This window comes from Muscardinus avellanarius, assembly GCF_963383645.1.
Source record: "Muscardinus avellanarius genome assembly, chromosome: 14".
Taxonomy (NCBI): Eukaryota; Metazoa; Chordata; class Mammalia; order Rodentia; family Gliridae; genus Muscardinus; species Muscardinus avellanarius.
The window spans coordinates 89,603,902-89,625,994 of NC_137800.1; the positions used below are offsets into that span (position 1 = coordinate 89,603,902).

At 50.9% G+C, this 22,093-nt stretch overlaps 2 protein-coding genes across 2 annotated transcripts; one reads left to right on the forward strand and one right to left on the reverse strand.

Moving 5' to 3' along the window:
- Positions 1 to 1,583: 1,583 nt before the first annotated feature.
- On the reverse strand, positions 1,584 to 4,599 carry LOC308273408 (HLA class II histocompatibility antigen, DP alpha 1 chain; the record flags this gene model as incomplete). Its single annotated transcript, XM_080710514.1, has 4 exons — positions 1,584 to 1,738; positions 1,888 to 2,169; positions 2,493 to 2,738; positions 4,518 to 4,599. 4 exons carry the CDS (start codon positions 4,597 to 4,599, stop codon positions 1,584 to 1,586), a joined length of 765 nt encoding a protein of 254 aa, XP_080566640.1.
- Positions 4,600 to 6,574: 1,975 nt separating this feature from the next.
- Positions 6,575 to 21,383, forward strand: LOC308273319 (HLA class II histocompatibility antigen, DP beta 1 chain; the record flags this gene model as incomplete). Its single annotated transcript, XM_080710399.1, has 6 exons — positions 6,575 to 6,671; positions 9,882 to 10,145; positions 14,154 to 14,435; positions 16,284 to 16,404; positions 16,591 to 16,611; positions 21,224 to 21,383. 6 exons carry the CDS (start codon positions 6,575 to 6,577, stop codon positions 21,381 to 21,383), a joined length of 945 nt encoding a protein of 314 aa, XP_080566525.1.
- Positions 21,384 to 22,093: the final 710 nt, after the last annotated feature.

Sequence of the window (22,093 nt, forward strand, 5' to 3'; positions counted from 1 at the left end):
TATTCTTTATTTTGAAACAAGGTCTTGCTAAGTTGCTGAGGCTGACCTCAAGCCTGAGATCCTCTTGACTCAGTTTCCTAAGTATTGGGATTACATGAGTAAAATGAGAGTGCCAACAAATAGGTCAAAACTATAAAAAAGAAGCGAACAGAAACTTTGAAGCTGAAAAACACAATAACTGAATTAAAAATTTGCTAGAGGTGTTCAATAGAAGACTTAATCAAGCCGAAGAAAGAATCAGCAAACCTAAGGGCAGGTCATTTGAAATTATCCAGAGAAGCAAAAAGAAGGGAATTAAAAATAGTTGAAAGACATTGGGACTTAGGGAATGCCATCGAATGAAAAAGAAAATGTGCATTATGGAAGTTCCCAGAGGAGAAGAGACAGAGAAAGGTACAGGAAGCTTATTTGTAGAAATAATATATGAAAACTTCACGAATCCGGGAAGGCAAAGGGCCCTCTAGGTTCATGAGGTAACATAGCAAGACCATGTTTCAAAGTACAAAATAAAACGGAGCTGGGGGTGAAGCTCAGGCATAGAATGCCCCTGGGCTCAATCCCCAGTACCGGAGGGGGGATATGGACTTAGAGGTATCCATGAGGATGGTATGCCTGCACTGAGTGATATGGTTGACTTGACCCTGTGCACCTGGCTCTGGCATGAATGATGACGATGATGAGTTAGATGTGGTCATCATCAAGGAGAGGCTACTGTTTTAATGAAATGAGAATACAAAAATAGATAAATAGATAAAACAAGGTAGATTCCAGCATAAATAAAAACTATGGAATCCCAGAAGGATCATTTTTGTGATGTTACCATTCAGTGAAAAGAGACAGCAAACAGCTTATGAGGCACCAGTCACACCATGCTGTAATTATGTACTGAAATATGGATCTGGGTCCACTACTAAACTAAGTTTGGACTTGGTCTTTTTCCTCAAAATATAGGGAAATAGGCTAGTGATTAAGCAGACAGCTTTAGGTCTGGACTCCCTGGATTGCATGCTAGCTTTGCTACTTCCTAGATGTGTGACTTTGGTCAAGTTGCTTTATGACCCGTGTATATGAGAAGATGTAAGTATCTTTCATGGGGTAAGTGATGATAATTGTACCTACCTCAGCGCGCTTGTGAGGATAAAGTAAGTTAGTAAACAAGATGCTCAGAACAGCGTCTGAACATTGCTCAGTAATTACCAGTGTTGTCGTTACCAGACCAGTGCTTTTAAGAGACCAGTGTGCATCTGATCGAAGTGAATTTTCCTTCCTTCATTTAAATTAAATTAATTAATTAATTTATTTATTTTTATTTCTGTGGTACTGGGGATTGAACCCAAGGTTGTCTCTGAGCTACACCCCAGGCCTGTTTTATTTTTTATTTTGAAATAGTCATGCTACATTTTGGAGTTCTAAGTTGCTGAAGCTGGCCTGACATCTGCAACCCTCCAGTCTCAGCCTCCTCAATACTGGGGTTACACGCGAGCCCCATTGTACCCGGCTCCTCCTTTCTTTACATGCAGTCAACACCAGGCCCCTCCTCTCCTCCTCTGACTTCCTAAGACCCCCCCCACCTCCATAGTAACTCACAGGGGACCCTGGGCCCGGGGATCGCGGCTGGATCGCAGGGCCTTTATGATGAGCATGGTGCCGACGATGATGCCCACCAGGCCCACCACCAGGCCCAGGGCGCAGACCACCGTCTCCGTCGTCTCCGTCACCTGCACCGGCTCCTGGGCCTCTGGGAAAATGAGGGCTTGTGTGAGGGTGTGAGTGGGGGTGGCCTGCCCTGGGTGAGGAGGCTGAAGTGAGGGGCAGGATAAGGAGCGTGGGGGCCGCGCAGGGAGCACCGCGTCCTGGGAGCGGGGCTGTGGAGGGGAGGGCTCGTACCCCAGTGGTGGAGGCGCGGCTCCTCCAGCCCCCAGTGCTCCACCTTGCAGTCATACACGTCCTCGGCCGTGGGAAGGAAGGGCAGGTAGTGGAACTTGTGGTACTTATAATCCATGCGCGGCAGGAAGAGGGACTCAGAGACACCTTCAGTGACCGGCTGCCCGTTCCGCAGCCACGTGACGTTGAGCACCGGCGGGAAGAACTTGTCCGCGTGGCAGATGAGGATGTTGGGCTGGCCCAGCGCCACGGGCTCCTTGGGGAACACGGTCACCTCGGGGGGCTCTGGGAGGGACAGGGCCCGTGAGTCCCCTGCTCTGGGCTGAACCATGAGGCTCCCTGGGGTGCTGCCTCCCTCAGGCTCGGACTTTCTAGCACCTCTGGGTTCAGAAACCAGGGCAGAGGCTCCCGCACTGACCAGCCTCCCTGGCCCCCCCTTCCAGTGGAGCTGACGGGAGGACGCCGCCCGCGCTGCACCCGCTGAGCTCACGGCCACCCAGGAGGAGGCATCCTTGGTAGTGGGCACCGGGCCTTCCATTCTGGGTGTGGCTGAGGGGCCTCCCGACCCTCCCAGCGAGTGACTGACAGGGAAGGAAAGAAGGCAGTACCGTTGGGGGCCTGGGTGTAGTTGGAACGCTGCATCGAGATTTCCAAGTTTGACTTTACTATAGCAATATTAGCCAGCCCGCCCTGGGCATCAAATGTAAAGGCTCGGCCAAACTCCGGCAGCCGCCAGATCGTCTCCTTCTTGTCCTGATCCACGTAGAACTGCTCATCCTCATCAAACTCAAACATAAACTCTCCTGATGGTCTATGCGTCTGTGCAAATATGCTATAAATCGACACATGGTCCGCTGCATAAAGAAAAGAGAGAAAAATGAGGTGAAATGTAAGAATGAGTATGTAAGTGGTGGAGACGCGAGAATGAATAAAGATTCATTAATATACAAAGCCAGAAGGAAGGAGAACCAAGGACCGACATATGCAGACTTATAAAGAAAGTGAGGGGGAGCCGGATGTGGCAGCGCACGCTTGTAATCCCAGCACTCGGGAGACTGAGACAGGAGGATCGCGGTTCGAGGACAGCCTCAGCTACTTAGTGAGGCCCTCTGCAACTCAGTGAGACCCTGTTTCAAAATAAATAAGGGGGTGCGCAGAGCGGACCTCAGCGCCTCCGGGGGCGCCTGTGCAGCCCGGTGCGGCTGGGAGACGATGGGGCCAGAAGGCGAGTCCGCGGGGCAGCCCAGAGCCTTCTGGCGCAGGTCCTGCCACCGAGGAGCCTCCCTCTCAAGCGCCCGGGGGTCTGGGCCCCGCGAGTCGAATGGTCACCGAGGATCGGGGCGTTGGGCCTGCGCGCCTCATGAAGGAAACTGGGGCGCCCTGAAGGAACCCCCGCCCATCCCGTGCGAGAGGCCCCGCAAGGTGAGGAGCAGCTGTGGTCACTGGCGACTGAGGGCCACGGACTTGCAGCACCTTTTCTCTCTCTCACTAATCCAGGTTAGACCAAAGCCATTGCTCCTGAAGTCTGTTGGAGCACAGAAAGACACTTACACTATGAAAGAGGTTATATTTTATCTTGGCCAGTATATTATGACAAAACGATTACATGATGAAAGGCAAGAACATATAGTCTACTGTCCAAATGACCTTCTAGGGGATGTGTTTGGAGTGCCGAGCATCTCTGTGAAAGAACACGGGAAAATATATACAATGATCTACAGAGACTTGATGGCGTCAATCAACAAGAACCATCAGATTCCAGTACATCTGTGAGTGAAAACAGGCGCCAACTTGAAGGTGGGAGTGATCAGAAGGACCCCGTGCAAGGGTTACAGGAAGAGAAGCCTTCATCTTCCACTTTGGTTTCTAGACCATCTACCTCATCCAGGAGGAGAGGAATTAGTGAAACAGAAGAAAATTCAGATGAATTATCTAGTGAACGACAAAGAAAGCGCCACAAATCCTTTGATGAAAGCCTGGCTTTGTGTGTGATAAGGGACATCTGTGAAAGGAGCAGAGGCAGTGAGTCTCTGGGGACACCACCGCATCCGGGTCTTGATGATGGTATGAGTGAACGTTCAGCTGATTGGTTGGATCAGGACTCAGTTTCAGATCAGTTTAGTGTAGAATTTGAAGTTGATCCGGGCGTGGTGGCGCGCGCTTGTAATCCCAGTACTTGGGAGGCTGAGACAGGAAGATCGCGCAGGTTCAAAGCCAGCCTCAGCTACTTAGTGAAACCCTGTTTCCAAATAAAAAATATTTTTAAAGAAAGGTCTAGGAGTATAGCCCAGAGGTAGAAGGCCCCTGGATTCCATCTCCAGCACCAAACCAAACAAAACAAACAAGCCCAGGGAGGCTCCTGGGGACAGGCTGCTTGGACTCGGGCGGTCAGTTTGCTCCTTCCACAGCCTGGAGGAATGAGTATGTCCGCTGAAGGCGCTTGTGAGGTGCAAACAAGGAAAGGAACAAATAAATAGGTGTCTAGTCAATGTGGCTGCCCTCACTGTTGTGATCACTAGAAGACCGGACAAAGGCGAAGCTCACATAAGTAAATAGAGGAGAGAACATAAAGGAAACAGCCCTAAAATCTCTATCCCTCCCTGGCCCGCCCCCCGCACCGCCTGGGCGCTCACCCTTGATGGCCCCAGCTCCCTGGAGACGCAGCAGGACGGCCAGGGAGAGGGCTCCCAGGAGCGCAGCTCTGGTCTGCAACATCCTCTCTGCGGGCACACCTTGGGGGTCTGCAGTCGAGAAGAGCGAGCGCGGCAACAGCGAAGAGGCTGGATGGGGCCGGACAGGAGCTCTGAAGCTGTGGCTTCTACAGCCCGAAAATAGCCAAAAAGGGCCGGGAGGAATCGGCGCGGCTGGAGTCAGCCAATCAGGGAAGCGGCAGCGCTAGCGTCATCTGTTGCTGGGTAAAGAGAACGCGGGAAGGGGCTGGAGAGGAGTTTCCAGGAGCCACTTGTCCCGGGAACCAGACTCGCAGTTCTTTGGCAGAGTTAGACACGGACTTGAAAAGATAAGCCATACGTTCTTCTACCGTAAAATGTTTTATTATTAGTTTCTGTTATATGTTAGGTAGGATTCGTCCTCCTGCATCACACACCCAGTCCCATCCCACACAGGCAGATTGTCTTTGAGGCTTTGTCCATTGCTTTTGTTTTTCTGAATGATGTGTGTGTGCATACGTGTGCGTGTGCATATGTGTATGTGTGTATGTGTGTGTTACCAGGAATTCAACCCAGGGTCATTCTACTTCTGAGCTAGATCACAAGCCCTATTTCATTTTTTATTTTGAAGCAGGGTCTCAGTAGGTTACCACACCCTGGCCCCCAACCTGTGATGCTCCTGTGTCGGCCTCTCAAGTACTGGGGTCACAGGTGTGCGCCACCACGCCCGGCACCTCCACAACTCTATACTGATGCCTCATTCCTAATAGATATCATGTGCTATATAATTATTTTTTCTTTTGCATTTTATGTGCTAGTCTATCCTTTACATTTAAATATCTATACAAGAACTGATAGCCCGAGTGGTGGCACATGCCTATAATCTCAATATATGGAAGGCTGAGACAGGAGGATCACAGATTTCAAGCCCAAGCAGGCACATAGTAACTCAGTGAGATCCTGTTTTGAAAAATTGATTGGGAGCGCAGTAGTAAAGTGTCCCTGGGTTCAATCCCAGTACCACAAAAAAAGAAAGAAATGCCAATTTAACATTTCTTTTATCAGAATTTGTAGCCCACCAGCACATTTATAAGTTCGTAAACAGTGATGTTTTTAGAAAGTTTGAAAACTATTCATAATAAACACAAGAGAATCAGATGTCTTGGAGGAGATATGTAATTGGTAATTTTTAAATTTTCTTTCTTATTTACTGGTCTATTTATACTCTCTGTTTCAGATCGACTTATCCCATTTGAACCTAAGAGCACCGGTCTAAGGCAGATCCCACCAGCCTCACACAGAAGACAAGGAACCGAGGCTCAGCACCGCGACGTCCTTCACGCGGCACACGTCTGTGGCGTGCAGCGGTGTACAGGCTCCCGGGTGTCCGGCATAGACAGACCCCTGCGGCCCGGATGACATTCCTGTGGGGGGATCCTGGCCCCTGTGCCTCTCAGGACTGACAGCCTCTGGGAGAAGGCAAATGTGGATGGTGATAGCCCCAATCACCCCCTTGATCAGAGGCAGGGCAGATGGCTCTAGGCCTGCTCTGAGCTCTGGGGGGGGGGGCGCTCTGATTCTCTATAAATCACGCCACTGATGACTTCCTCACACCAAGATGGCACTAGCTCCATCCCGTGGCCTGTGGGCGTGTGCGGGGGCGGGCGGGGGATGACAGTCCCACAGATGGGTCAATGGAACATCTGAGATCACCTCAGAGCAAAGGAAACACAGGGTCTCCCAGGCCTCACGACCTACCTAAGTGGTTCTAGGTCACTCTCCCCGTCTGTCATCCGCATCCTGAGTGCATCCTACTCTGGGCTGTCAGACCTCTCACGCCGACCGTCTGCCCAGTGACTGATGAGTCATGGAAAGCTGCCTACCCATTGGCTGTCTTCTCAGAGCCCGTCCAATCCCAGGTCACAGGAGATTACTTTGGTCGTGGTCTCTGAGCTCTAGTTAGTGAGTCCTGGAGCTCTGGCTGCCACTTTCTCCGTCTCACTAAGTTTTCCTGCTCCACGATGGCCCTGAAGGTTCCAAAGACCCCCCGGACATGGGCGCTGATGGTGTTGCTGACGGCGCTGCTCAGCCCCAGGGTCCAGGGCAGCGCCACGCCAGGTAAGGGCAGAGAGGCTCTGGAAACAGTCCCTTTAAGGGAGCCCACTGAGAAAGGCTGTGAGGGGCCTGCCGCCGCCCCGTCCTTCCTCCCCTGCTTGCCAGGCCACCTTCCCTTCACCCATCCAGCCTGTCCTCTCCCAGGGACGGAGGCACATGGCCAGGGCAGAGGCGTCCAGGGGCGGTATGCGGGCCTCTGGTGGCAATGGGCCAGGAGGTCTGGAATGACCCTGGGGACAGGGTTTCCAGAGAGATGTGAGCAGGGTCAGCCTCCAGGATGTCCTCCCGTCTGGCCCACACCTGAGGGGAGTCGGTTTACCCCATGGATCCAGTGCTTAGGGCCAGAGCTTTCTCTCCATAAGGTGGGATAAGAACCTGTGACCCAGCTGGGCATGGTGGGCACACTTGTAATCCCAGCATTCGGGAGGCTGAGACAGGAGGATCGCGGTTCACAGACAGCCTCAGCTACTTAGGGAGGCCATTTGCAACTCAGTGAGACCCTGTTTCAAAATAGGGCTGGGGTGTAGCTTGGAAGTAGAATCCTCTGGGTTCCATGCTCTACCCTGGGGCACCTCACAGCAGTGATTCGGAGCCTTCCCATGGCTCCACTAGGGTGTCAGACAGAGTGGAGATTTATAAGAAGAACGAGGTGAGGCCGGGGCGGAGCACAGATGCTCGGACCCCAAGGAGGGGACTAAAGGCTGCCTGCGGCCTCCCTGCGGCGTGCGGTGGCCGCCACCTTACTATGCTCCCCAACTCTCTAACCCAGATTACACGCAGGTGAGAGCAGGGCCGCCATTCCTGGAGGAGAGGGGTGCAAGCCACCTTGGCTTCCCAGTAACCCCTTCCCTTTGTAGGACTTCTTCCTTAGACCCAGGGATTCCATCCTGCCTTAAAGAGGAATGAAATCATGCCATTTTGGGGGGGATGAGCAGAAATGGAGAATATGTAAAGTGAAATTAGGACACTCAGCAAGTCAAGAGTCGTGCTTTGCTCACATGTGGAAGCTGGATAGAAAAAAGGGACCTCAGGAGAACTGGAGGGAGACCCACGGAGTAGAGGGAGGGGATGGGAGAGGGGAAAGGAGGTCCCAGGGACAGAATCAGCCTCATTATGTTGTGGGATAAATAGAGCACAAGATTTCAACTGTTATGTATCACTGTAATGCACCAATAAAAAAGTTAAAAATATTTAAAAAAAGAACTTAAAACTTTAAAGAAACTTTAAAAAAGAAATTGAGGCTTGATGGTTAAGTAAGGTATTTTGAATTCACGCTGGTGTTTCCTGGGGTGAGCGCTCTCGACTCTCCTGATTTGGGCCTCCCACTGCTGAGGAGGGAGGGAGGGGGACGTGGCCAGGTCAGCCACAGGGCGCTGAGGTCCAGCTGGCAGGGCCGCCCAGCAGCGGGACCCGAACCTTCCAGGTTAGAGAAGGTGGGTCTGGGTCACAGGAGGTAGGGGAGCCGGTTCCAGCTGCTCCCTGGAAACCCAGAGCTGGGGTGCACAGGGAGCCCAGACATGGGTAGTGGAGGGAGCAGAGTGAGAGTTGTAGGAGGGATGCGATGAGAAAGAGTGTGTAAAATGGTTGAGAGCCGGCTCCCAGAGCTTGGCGCCCAAACAGATGTTCAGCACAAACAGCTAGAGCCCTGGGGCAGGGGGGTAGAGCGGGCGGGCAGGGTGCACCTCCTCTCCGTGTCCACTCAGATCCCAGCCTCAAGCTGGGCAGAAACAGGCTTTGGCTAAGGGGCTGGGGGAACGTTTGGTTGAACCCCCCCTAGTGAGCAAGGGGAGACACTTAGATGGGGGACACTTAGACGGGCTCTAAGTAAACACACTTGAGAAGCTAAAACAGGAAGATGGGAGGTTCGCGGCCAGCCTCAGCTACTTAGGCCCTCTGCAACTCAGTGAGACCCTATTTCAAAAGTAAAGAGGAGCCGGGCGTGGTGGGCACGCTTGTAACCCCAGCATTTGGAAGGCTGAGACTAGAGAAACCAGGTTCACAGACAGCCTCAGCTACTTAGTGAGGCCCTCTGTAAGTCAGTGAGACTCTGTTTCAAAATAAAATTAAAAATTGGGCAGGAGGTCAAATGCCTCTGGGTTCCATCCCCAGGCCCACAAAAAAAAAAAAAAAAAAAGTTAAGAGTAAAAAATAGGGCTGGGAGTGTAGTTCAGAGGTTCCATCCCCAGTACCCAAAACAAAACAAAACAAAACAAACAAAAAACACATTTTGCAGCCTGGCATGATGACACACACCTGTAATTCCTGTACTTGAGAGGCTGTGACAGGAGGATTGCAGGTTTGAGGCCAGCCTCAGCAACTTAGTAAGATCCTATTTCAAAATAAAAAATTAAAAAAAATAGGACTGGGGAGTCAGGCATGGTGGACCACGCTTGTAACCCCAGCATTTGGAAGGCTGAGACCAGAGGAACCAGGTTCACAGACAGCCTCAGCTGCTCAGTAAGGCCCTTTGCAACTCAGTGAGACCCTGTTTCAAAATAAAGAATAAAAAATAGGGCTAGGGATGTAACTCAGAGGTAGAATGCCCCTGGGTTCCATCACCAGTACTGCAAAATTAATTAATTAATTAATTAATTAATAGGGCTGGGAGTATAGCTTGAAGGTAGAATGCCCCTGGGTTCCATCTCCAGTACTGAAAAAAAAAAAAAAAAAAAAAAAAAAAGATATATTGAAAGCCGGGCATGGTGTTGCACACCTGTAATCCCAGTACTTGGGAGGCTGAGACAGGAGGATCGCAGGTTCAAGGACAGCCTTGGCAACATAATAAGAGTCTCAGTAACCTGATGACATGCCATTTTCCAATAAAAAAATAAGCTTGGGTGTAGCTCAGAGGTAGAGTGTCCCGGGTTCAATTCTCAATGCACAGACACACACACCTCATCAAGTAGGGGTGTGTGTGTGTGTGTGTGTGTGAACTTTTTCAAGACAGTGGGACAGAGGAGAGCGCTTGGTTGTGGGAGCGAGGCAGTGGGAGGGAGGCGGGCGGAGGGGCCTGGACCCCGCGCCCTGCTGGGTCCGGTTGGGGCGCCCCTGCCGGCTCCTGCGGCTCCTGCTGTCCCCCTCCGCGCCGCCCTCCTGGGGCCGCTGCCCGCGCTGCCGTGTCCGCTCGCCACGGTCGCAGACTCGCTCTTAGAGAGAGAGAACGGACCTCGGGTCCAGCCTCGAGGGGGCCCGGCTCAGCGCCCCTCCCCGCAGGGCACTACGTGGAGATGACCCGGGTCGAGTGCTACGCGCGGAACGGCTCGCAGCGCTACGTGGAGAGGTACGTGTACAACCTGGAGGAGCAAGTGCGCTTCGACAGCGCCGAGGGCCGGTTCCGCGCCGTCACCGAGCTCGGCCGGCCCGATGCGGAGCACTGGAACAGCCAGGAGGACCTGCTGGAGCAGAAGCGGGCCGCGGTGGACACCGTGTGCAGACACAACTACGAGCTGGACGAGGGCTTCACGCTGAAGCGCCGAGGTGAGGAGGGGCCACCGCGGAAGGGAGGCGGCTCGGCGGGCCGGGAGCGAGGAGGCCGGGGCGGAGGCCGGATGGAGGCCGGGGCGGAGGCCAGGGTGGAGGCCGGGCCGGGCGAGGCCGCGCGGGGAGACACAGGAGCCTGCGTGCGTGTGTGTGTGTGTGTGTATGTGTGTGTGTGCGTGCGTGTGCGTGTGCGTGTGTGTGTGTGTGCGTGTGCGTGTGTGTGTGCGTGTGCGTGTGCGTGTGACCGCGCGTGTGTCTGCGGAGCCACGTGGGCCGCAGGGGCGAGGGGGCGCCCGCAGGTGCGGAGCGGAAGCTCTCTGCCCGAGGAGCCGTCTTGTCCTGGACCCCCCCTCCCTAGCTGGTCCTCTTGGATTTTAAAGGATTGGTAAATAGACAGCATATAAAACCCAGACGGAGCCGGCGCGGTGGGCTCGCCTGCCGTCCCAGCGCTCGGGAGGCTGAGCCCGGAGGATCGCGGTTCGAGGCCAGCCTCAGCTACCGAGTGAGCCCCCCCCCCAACTCAGTGAGACCCAGCTTCAAAATAAAGATTAAAAAATAGGCCTGGGGGTGGAGCTCGGAGATAAAATGTCCTTGGGTTCCACCCCCAGACCTGCAAAGTAAAGAGAGAGAGAGAGACAGAGAAGAGAGAAAGAAAGAAAGGAAGAAAGAGAGAAAGAGAGGGAGAGAGAGAGTAGGACTGGGAATGTAGCTCAGAGGTAAAATGCCCCTGGGTTCCACTCCCAGTACTCCCAGTACTGCAATAAATAAATAAATAAATAAATAAATAAATAAACAAACAAACAAACAAACAAACAAATAAATAAGTAAATAAAATCCAGATAGAGCTTTCCTTTTCCCTGTGCACCAGGGGACAGTTCCGTTAAACAGCACAAGAGGAACCGTAGGGCAGAACGTTTGATTAAAATCCTTAAGAGATATTTAAGCTTTCTAGTATCCCATTTCATACTTAAATGGAAAGTGTTATAAGTAGAAATGTATTAACATCTTAGAAAAAGAAAACCTGAAATAGTGCTGGTGATTTTACCATAGACTTGTAAATTATAGATATAGAAACACATTTCCATTGTCCATAATCAGGTACACAAATGGTTCCTGGGGATAAATCATCTGTCTTCACTGACATTGTATAATTAGGATTTTAGGTTAATGGTTTATTTTCTGACCAAATGTGTGGCTCTTATTCCCAGATAATTCTCATTATCAGTGGTGGCTACTTATTACTTATTTTCAAGTCAGAAGAAGGGTCTTTTAAAATTAACACATTTAATTTTATGAACAAATGTTCCATAATTTTCACTTCAGAATTCATTATTTTTAGGGACACTTTCTTTTTGGGCAGCTACCCCAAGAATTGCTATAATTTTAATAAAAAGTCTTTTCTTAGTGACCCAAATATAAGATATCTTAGATAAACTACTTTGAATTTTAAATTTCAGACTAGGCAGCAATTTCTTAAAATAATTATCCAAGCCTGGCGTGGCGGCACACGCTTGTCATCCCCGCGCTCGGGAGGCTGAGACAGGAGGATCGCGCAGGTTCGAAGCCAGCCTCAGCTACTTAGTGAGGCTCTCAGCAACTTAGTGAGACCCTGTTTCCAAATAGAGTATAAAATAGGTCTGGGAGCATAGCCCGGAGGTAGAAAGGCCCTGGGTTCCACCCCCAGTGCCACCAAAATAAATAAATAAATAATAATAATTATCCAAGTGTCTTATTGGTTGAATGTTACAAAAATATCTTTGTCAAACTAACAGGAAGATAATCTCAAAGAACTGGAATAACTTGTTGCTTTAATTGTTACCCAGACTAACTAGAGAGTAGCAAAGCTGCTTTTTATTTATTTATTTATTTTTTGGTGGTACTGGGGTTCCTGGAAGCCCTTCTACCTCCGGGCTACACTCCCAGACCTATTTTCACATTTTCATTTTGGAAACAGGGTCTCCTAAGCCCGCGCGCGCGGCTGGCTTCGAACCTGCGCGATCCTCCTGTCTCTGCCTCCCAAGCGCGGGGATTACAGGCGTGCGCCACCACGCCCGGCGCAAAGCTGCTTTTTATAGCAGCCTTTTTCTTTTCTTTTAACTAGTTTAAAAGTTATTGTCTTAAAAAGTCTTTGAAATTCTTGTTTCAAAGAACCAATGGGAAAACAACAAAATAAACTTAGAACCAACAGAAAAACAATTAAATTTAAACTAGTTCAATTTCTCTTTTATTAAAATTTGGTCTAGACATTATTAGGCTTTTGTAACATTTTTATTAATTGTGTCTTAAATCCTTTTATTTTACCCTTTAAGATTTGTTATTTTAGTACAGATAAATAAGATTTCGCAATTTCTTATTATTTCGCTAACATGCAAAGCTGCCTCCTGGGCTTTGCAGAGCAACCCAGATCCTTGCCAATGTGAACCTGAATTCGCGATATTTCTGTTTTACAGCACTAGGAAATGGCAGAGTCAGAGGTGTGTTCAGAGCGTTACGCAGGTTGAAAAGAGGAGGCATTTAGCTGGGCGTGGTGGCGCACACACCTGTCATCCCAGTACTTGGGAGGCTGAGACAGGAGGATCGCAGGTTGGAGACCAGCCTCAGCAACTTAGCGAGACCTTGTGTTGAAATAAAAAATGAAAAGCGCTGGGGTGTAACTCAGAGGTAGGACATCCCTGGGTTCAATGCCAGTAACACACACACACACACACACACACACACACACACACGACTGGAATCAGGGAGATGGAATAAGAAAATGTTATTTTCTAGGGTCTAGTCATCAGGGCATGAATTATAGCTGTGGGGTTTCTAATGTGACCCCTACCACAATCCTCCAAGTACCTGAGCAGACACTGTGTGGCCACTCAACAAGACTGTCTTGGGATATGGGGAATCTTTTTTTTTTTTTTTTTTTTTTTTGGGTGGTACTGGGTACCTCTGGGCTACACTCCCAGACCTATTATATATATATATATATATATATATATATATATATATATATATATATATAATTTTTTTTAAATTTGGAAACAGAGTCTCTTAAGCCAGCAAGACTGGCTCCAAACCAGTGCAATCCTCCCAAGAGAGGGGATTAAAAGCGCGATACAGTGAATCTTTTGCCTTGTGAAGCACTTTAAGCCTTGGGCCTGTAGACTTAGCTACAACGCCCCCTAGTGTGCTTTAGCCAAAGTTCCCTATGGAATGTTCTGGGCCTTAAAATAGAAAGGAAGTCCGCCTGCTGGGGCACACCTGTCATCCCGTGCTTGGGAGGCTGAGACCAGAGGATTGTAGGTTCAAGGCCAGCCTCACCAATTTAGCAAGACCCTGTTTCCAAATAAAAAATAAAAAGGGTTGGGGTATGTATAGCTCAGAGGTAGACTGCTCCAGGGAACAGTGCCCAGTACTAAAAAATAAGTCATTGTCAAACTTGCTTCGTATTTATTTATTTATTTATATATTTATTTTGCGGTACCCGGGGTGGAACCCAGGGCCATGGGACCTCCAAGCTACACCCCCAGCCCTAGTTTTAAGTCTTTTTATTTTTGAAACAGGGTCTCACTGACCTGCGAAGGGCCTCGCTAAGTAGCTGAGGCTGCTTGCGAACCGCAATCCTCCTGTCTCAGCCTCCCAAATGCTGGGATTGCAAGCGTGCGCCACCACGCCCGGCCAGATCATATGTACACTCCCAGTACTTGGGAGGCGAGACAGGAGGATCGCACAGGTTCGAAGCCAGCCTCAGCAACTTAGCAAGACCCTGTTTCAAAATGAAAATAAAAAGTGTTGGGGGTGCAGCTTAGAGTAGAAGGCCCTGGGTTAACTCCCCAGTACTGAGGGGCGGGGAGGGATCCTGTGTATTCTCTTTAAAGGTCTCTTTCTGTCTTCTTGGTACAACCCATACGCACTAGCCTAGTTATGACATTTATATCTTAAGTGCCTAGAAAACACATTCTTAATGAAAATATTCAAGAAATAATCTCACACATCTCTCCCTCCCCCCCATTCTAGTGTCACCTAAAGTGCACGTGTCGCCCTCCAAGAAGGGGGCCCTGCAGCACCACGACCTGCTGGTGTGCCACGTGACGGGCTTCTACCCAGGCGACATCGAGGTCCAGTGGTTCCTGAACCAACGGGAGGAGACCGAGGGCGTCGTGTCCACCAGCCTGATCCGCAACGGGGACTGGACCTTCCAGATCCTGGTGATGCTGGAGATGACCCCGCAGCAGGGGGACGTCTACACCTGCCGCGTGAAGCACCCCAGCCTGGACAGTCCCGTCACCGTGGAGTGGAGTGAGTGGCCCCATGGCCGTCCTGGACCCACATGAGAAAAAGCAGGGGGAGCCGGGCGTGGCGGGCACGCTTGTCATCCCCGCGCTTGGGAGGCGGAGACAGGAGGATCACGCAGTTCGAGGCCAGCAGCGCTGGCTTAAGAGACCCTGTTTCCAAAAATAAAAAATAGGTCTGGGAGTGTAGCCCTGAGGTAGAAGGGCTTCCAGGAACCCCAGTACCACCAAAAAAAAGAAAAAAAAAACAGGGGGACACGCTGGCTCCGGGGTTCGCTCAGCTGGGCTCACGAGTATTGTTTGTTTGTCCTGGAGATGGAACCCAGGGGCATTCTACCTCTCAGCTACACCCTGATTCAATTTTATTTTATTTTTATTTATTTATTTATTTTGCAGTACTGAGGATTGAACCCAGGAGCATTCTACCTCCGAGCTACATCTCCAGCCCTATTTTTTCTTCTTTATTTTGAAACAGGGTCTCACTGAGTTGCGGAGGGCCTCACTAAGTAGCTGAGGCTGGCCGCGAACCTCGATCCTCCTGTCTCAGCCTCCCGAATGCTGGGATGACAAGTGCGTACCACCACGCCCGGCTCTGAAAAATAAGTTTTAAAAAACTATGCTCCAGTGAATTACCTCTCAAAAACTGTATGGTTCTTACCCAAGTTTATAACAGTAATAAAAGGTAACTGCCTGAAGAAATTTAGAACACAGCAAGATCAATTATAATCTTAGAGAGCTAAATTAAAATGTTGCCAAATTGCTTTACACCATGTAGTAAATTCTTTGAAATATGAAAATAAGCAGCCGAGCGTGATGGCCAGGCGGGCCTGAGATCCCAGTACTCGGGAGGCTGAGACAGGAGGATCACAGATTTGAGGCCAGCATCATCAATTTAGCAAGACCCTCTGCAACTTAGTGTGATCTCTTTTCAAAGTAAAAATACATGCATTAACGCCAGGCATGGTGGCGCACGCTTGTAATCCCCGCGCTTGGGAGGCGGAGACAGGAGGATCGCACAGGTTCAAGGTCAACCACACTGGCTTAAGAGACCCTGTTTCCAAATAAAAGTATAAAAGGTCTGGGAGTGTAGCCTGGAGGTAGAAGGGTTTCCAAAAACCCCAGTACCAGAAATAATAATAATAATTAATAAATAAATAATAAAAATTAAAAAATAAAGCCAGGCACACTTATAATCTCGGCATTCATTCATTCAGGAGACTGAGACAGGATTGTGGTTCGTGGACAGCCTCAGTTAATACTTAGTGAGGCCCTTTGCAACTCAGTGAGACCCTGTTTCAAAATAAAGAATTAAAAACTAGAGCTGGGAGTGTACCTCAGAGGTAATGCCCCTGGGTTCCATCTGCAGTACCACAAAAATAATAAATAAATAAATAAATAAATAAATAAATAAGTAAATGCCAGGTGTGGTGGCGCACGCTTGTAACCCCAGCACTCGGGAGGCTGAGACAGGAGGATCGCAGTTCGCGGACAGCCTCAGCTACTTAGTGAGGCCCTCTGCAACTCAGTGAGACCCTGTTTCAAAATAAAGAATAAAAAATAGGGCTGGGGTGTAGCTCGGAGGTAGAATGCCCTGGGTTCCATCCCCGGCACCCCAGAAAGCAATCGTGTTCCCCTTCTGCGGGGTGCACCTGCCTCCTGCTGACGCCCCGCCCCAGCCGCAGCCTCCAGAGCAGCAGGGAGGCCGAGCTGGCAGAGGGATGGAGGGGCCTAACCGAGGGATGGAGGGGCCTAACCGAGGGATGGAGGGGCCTAACCGAGGGATGGAGGGGCCTAACCGAGGGATGGAGGGGCCTAACCGAGGGATGGAGGGGCCTAACCCAGCTCTGTCTCCCAGAGGCGCAGTCTGACTCCGCCCGCAACAAGACGCTGACAGGAGTCGGGGGCTTCGTGCTGGGGCTCATCTTCCTCGCCGTGGGCGTCTTCATGCACAAGCGGAGCAAGAAGGGTGAGCGGAGGTGCCGCGGTTGCCCGCGGAGAAGGGGTGCGGCAGAGCCACCTGCGGCTGGGGGGCTGCGGGGAGGGGGGCTCCCAGGCGGGCCAGCCAGGGCCGAGCCGGGGCCTGGGGCGGGCAGGGGGCGTCTCTCCTTGTCCAGGGCGCTTCCCGGCTCAGCGTGACACCTTTCTCTCCTCCCTCTTTTCAGCTCGAGGATCTCGGTGAACAGGTAAGGTTCCTGGGCTGTTGCGTTGTGTTTGGGGTGAGGGTGGGGAAGGAGCACTACTTTGCCCCATTAAGAAAGAGCCAAAGCCGGGCGTGGTGGGCACGCTTGTCATCCCAGCACTCGGGAGGCCGAGACCGGAGGATCGCGGTTCGCGGCCAGCCTCAGCTACTTAGTGAGGCCCTCCGCAACTCAGTGAGACCCGGCTTCAAAATAAAGAATAAAAAATAGGGCAGGGGGTCCGGGCGCGGTGGGCACGCTTGTCATCCACGCACTTGGGAGGCGGAGACAGGAGGATCGCACAGGTTCAAAGCCAGCCGCGCGCGCTGGCTTAGGAGACCCTGTTTCCAAATAAAAATGTAAAAATAGGTCTGGGAGTGTAGCCCGGAGGTAGAAGGGCTTCCAGGAACCCCAGTACCAAAAAAAAAAAAAAAAAATAGGGCAGGGGGTGTAGCTCAGAGGTCAAACGCCCCTGGGTTTCATCCCCAGACACACACCAAAAAAAAAACAAAAAAAACAAAAAGCAAGCCAAAGCGTGATGGTGCAAGACTGTAACCCCAGTACCTGGAGGCTGAGTCAGAAGGCTCGCGGGTTCGAGGACAACCTCCAGCTTAATGACACTCTCGGCAACCTAGCAGGATCCTGTTTTAAAACAGAATAAAAAGGACTGGGAGTGTAGCTCTCAATCCCAAGGAAGAGAGGGAGGGAAAGAGGGAGGGAAGGGAGTGAAGGAAAGAAAGGCCACAGTGGCACACCCCTGTAATCCCAGTGAGGCGCAGACAGGAGGACTGCAGGTTCAGGGCCAGCCTCAGCAACTTAGTGAGACCCTGTTTCAAAGTAGAAAGGGCGGGAATGTGTAGCTGGAGGTGAAAGGCTCCGGGTTGAATTCCAAGGAAGGAAGGAAGGCCTTCGTTGTGGTCGCTTGGTACTGGGGATTAAACATTTAACTCTGGGCTATTTTACCTCTGAGCCACACTCCCAGTCTTATTTTTTAATTTTGAGACAAGGTCTTGCTAAATTGCTGAGGCCCTCACTAAGATGCCGAGGCTGGCCTCGAAACCTCCATCCTCCTGTCTCTGAAGTACTGGGATGAGAGTCGCCGCCGCTCCCCTGACAGACTGTTCTTACGCGGCTAGAACGCAGTCTTGGCCTTGGAGGAGACAGGAAGCTGGGTAACGTCTTGTCGATCCCCGCAGCGCTTCCCGCCCGTCCCGAAAGACCTCGTGCGCCTTGGACAAGGATTTTCGGGTGTCTCCTCGGCCCCCAAGGCTGGCGCTGGGATCCAGCCCAAGGATTCTGGGGGACGCTGCCGCCAGGCCACCGCGCTAAGCCATTTCTCCAGCTCTGCCCTCTGATTCTGTGCGGTTTCTCTCCTGAGGCCTCCAGCCAGGTTCCCGCCTCCTTAGCTCCATAGATAATCGAACGCCAGCGTTACTGTTTTCTCTAAAGAACGGACGCCACGTCCTCTCTGCCAGTGCTTTTGTTTGGGAATGTCAATAAACCCGTGGAGTTCTTGAGAAGCTCGTTGTCTACACACGCGGGGCAGGAAGAAAAGACGAGGGGGGGGACGGCATAGCTGTTGCACGAGGTGGCGCTCAGACGTGGACTCTTCTGGACGTACTGCGTTTCACGGGCTGCCCCCAAATCGTGTCTGCCCCCGTCCGTGTCGGTGTGGGAGCACTGTTCTCAGCTGTCCAAAGATGAGCAGGCTGTGCATGTGGGTTGTATGACCTATGTCCACTGACTCACTCTAGATCTGATTAAGAACATATGTTTATGCCGGGCACGGTGGCGCATGCCCGTAATCCCGGTATTGGATTGGGAGGCTGAGACAGGAGGATCGCAGGTTTGAGGTCAGCCTCAGCTATTTAGCAAGACCTTCGGCAACTTAGCAGAAGCCTGTTTAAATAGATAAATAAGTCAATAAATAAATAAGCAAGCTGGATGTGGCCCAATCCTGTAATCCCAGTACTCAGGAGGCTGAGACAAGAGCATTCCAGGTTGGAGACCAGCGTCAGCAGCTGAACAAGACTCAGTGGTTTTGTAAACCCTGTTTAAAAACAAAAAATAAAAATAAAAAGGGCTGTGGTGTTGAATTCTGCTTGGAAGCAGAATCGCCCTGGATTCAGTCCTGGTACGAAAAGAAACATAATATAGAACAAAATTAAAATTATAGACATAATCTAATCATCTCTAAACTTTTTGCACACATCATAAATACTCCTTAACTACACACAGCTTAGCCTTTGCCCGCATCCAGGGGAGGATGCGGACGATCCTCTAATCCGCATCCCCGGCCTGCCCAGGCTCCCGGCCCGACGATCCAGAGAGCGGGAGCCTGCCCGGTGCGAGGGCCAGCGCACCGGGTGCCGCGCTTCCTCAAACACACGCCTGTTTTTTACTTTTTTTTTTTTTTTTTGGTGGTACTGGGGGTGGAACCCAGGGGCTTTCTACCTCCGGGCTATACTCCTAGACCTATTTTATATTTTATTTGGAAACAGGGTCTCACTAAGTTGCTGAGAGCCTCACTAGGTAGCTGAGGCTGGCTTCGCACCTGTGTGATCCTCCTGTCTCAGCCTCCCAAGCGCGGGGATTACAAGCGTGCGCCACCACGCCCGGCCTGTTTTTTACTTTAAAGTGACTAAGAGTTTTGTGTCATATTAAATCATCTTTAAGTCAAGATAGAGGACGTATTTGGCCTAAGCTCTTCTTTTTGTGGAGAATATAGATTATGGCCTCCTGGGCTGGAGGTACAGCTCAGTGGTACTTGTGCTCGAGTGCACAAGGCTGTGGGTTGGACCTCCAGCAGCGCGCAAACACACACACACACACACTCACACACACACACTCACACACTCATTTTCTGTGTCGAACAGTTCTTACTGCACAAGTTGGTGCCTTCTTCCTCCACCAGGATTCTTTCTTTCTTTTTCCTTTCTTTCTTTCTTTTTTTTTGTACTGGGATCTGAACCCAGGAGCATTCTACCTCTAAACTGTAACCCCCTCCCAGCCTTCTTTATTTTTTATTTTGAAACAGGGTCTAAGTTTTTGAGGTTAAGGCTGGCTTTGAACCTGTGTTCCTCCTGTCTCAGCCTCCCAAGTACTGGGATTACAGGCATGGGTGACCCCGGATTCTTAGAAACAGCTTCTGGACCGTGTGCTCCTGCGTGCGTGTCCCAGGCAGTTCCCGCAAGCTCCAGTGCTCCCGCACACCGCGCCCCTCTCAGATCCCATCCTGCATCTGAGGACCAGATCCCCAAATACTAGAAGTCAGGGCTGAAAGTCCAGACTTGGGCGGCAGTGACACAGACGTGAGTAGAGCTGGGGCTGCAGAAAGGAGGGACCTAGGAAGTGAGGGAGCCGGGCGTGGCGGGCACGCTCGTCATCCCAGCATTCGGGAGGCTGAGACCAGAGGATCACCGTTCATGGACGGCCTCAGCTACTTAGCGAAGCCCTTTGCAACTCAGTGAGACCCTGTTTCAAAAATAAAAAGTCTAAATATAGGGATGGGGGTGTAGCTTGGAGGTAAAATGCCCCTGGGTTCCATCCTCAGTATCACACACAAAAAATGAAAAAAGACTTTGTCCATTAAGAAATTCTGTGAGCCGGGCGTGGTGGCGCACGCTTGTCATCCCAGCATTCGGGAGGCTGAGACCTGGAGGATCGCGGTTCGTGGACAGCCTCAGCTACTTAGTGAGGCCCTCTGCAACTCAGTGAGACCCGGTTTCAAAATAAAGAATAAAAAATAGGGCAGGGGGTGTAGCTCGGAGGTCAAATGTCCCTGGGTTCCATCCCAGACCTGCGGAAAAAAAAAATTCTGTGTGTGTGTGTGTGTGTGTGTGTGTGTGTGTGTGTGTGTGTGTTGCTAGGAGTGAACCCAGGGGCATTCTACCTTTGAGCTACACCCCAGCCCTATTTTACTTTTCATTTGAAAACAGAGTCTCACTAAACTGCTGAGGCCGGCTTTGAAACTGCCTTCCTCGTGTCTCAGCCACTCAAGTACTAGGATGGCAGACGTGTGCCCAGCCTCGATTCTATTATTTTAACATTAAATGCCAGAATAACTTACTATAGTTCCACATCCTTTTATAATAAAACAGAACATGTAAAATGATTTACCATCTCACTCAATGTGAAACATATGGAGAAGCTGTTTTGAAGCATAAAAACTTAAGCCCGGGTCCTGGCGACGCTTGTCATCCCAGCATTCCGGAGGCAGAGATGGGAGAATGGCGGGTCCGCAGCCAGCTCACCTACTCAATGAGGCTCTCGGCAACTTAGTGAGACTCTGTTTCCAAGTAAAAAATAAAATAAGTGTGAGGGTGTGGCTCAGGGTAGAATGCCCTTGGGTTCAGTTGTTCAATTTCCAGCAACACACACACACACACACACACACACACACACACACACACACACACGTATCTATTTGCACAAGTAACTACCGATGAAAAATAGTCTGGGATCAATTTCCAAACATCCCAGTTAGGAGGAAGGTGTGACGTCCCTCACGATGTTCCTATTTGACTTCTCTTCCCTTGTCCTCAGACCCCACAGTAGCGGGGCTTTCTGGGTCATGTCGGTCCCTGGCAATTCTCCACCCCTCGCCCACTGCTTCTAGCGCCTTCTTTGCCAGCCGCAGAGGCCTCCCTCCGTTCTGGTTGGCCCGCCCGCCCTTCCCTCTAGACTGGGGAGGGCAGCGGGTCCTGGGCTCCAGCTCCTCCCGGCTCTGCACCACCCGCCTTCCCTCGCCGCCACTCTGCGAGCGCCTCCAGGACTAAGGGGCCAGCAGAGCCGTGATCCTCCCCTGGCGCCCTGCTCAGCCCCCGCGGGCGGGAACGAGGCCATCGGGTGAGTGCTGGGGTGGGCGCCAGAGCCGGGACCCTGGGGAGTGGAGCCACGGCTGCTATTCTCCTGTTTCTCTTCTTGTCCTTGTGTGAGGACTTTTTCATTTTTCTCTCATTCTTTGGAGGGGGGCACTGGAGATTGAGTCCAGGGTGCTCCACCACTGAGCTACGTCCCCCAGCCCCTTTTATTTTTATTGTGTTTGTTTTGAGGTGCTGGGGAATGAGCCCAGGAGGATTCTACCTCTCAGCTACACCCCCCAATAGGCTTTTTCATTTTTTCTTCTGAAACTAGGTCTAAGTTTCCTAGGGTTTTACTAAGTTGCTGAGGCTGAACTCAAACCTGACATCCTCCTGACTCAGCCTCTCAGGTACTAGGATTGCAGGTGTGCGGGCTTGCTCTCATTCTAATAACAATAACCACTGTTTATCCATGGAACACCTACCGAGTGCCAAATATCATGGCCTTTTTCACAGTACCTTCTTCAGGAAGGCATTTATTAACTAGATAGATGATAGATAGATGATAAATAATAGATAAATGATAGATAGATAGATAGATAGATAGATAGAGCCTGTGCACAGTACTGGGGATTGAATCCAGGGGAGCACTGCCTCTAACTACACCCCCTAGCCAAATTTTATTT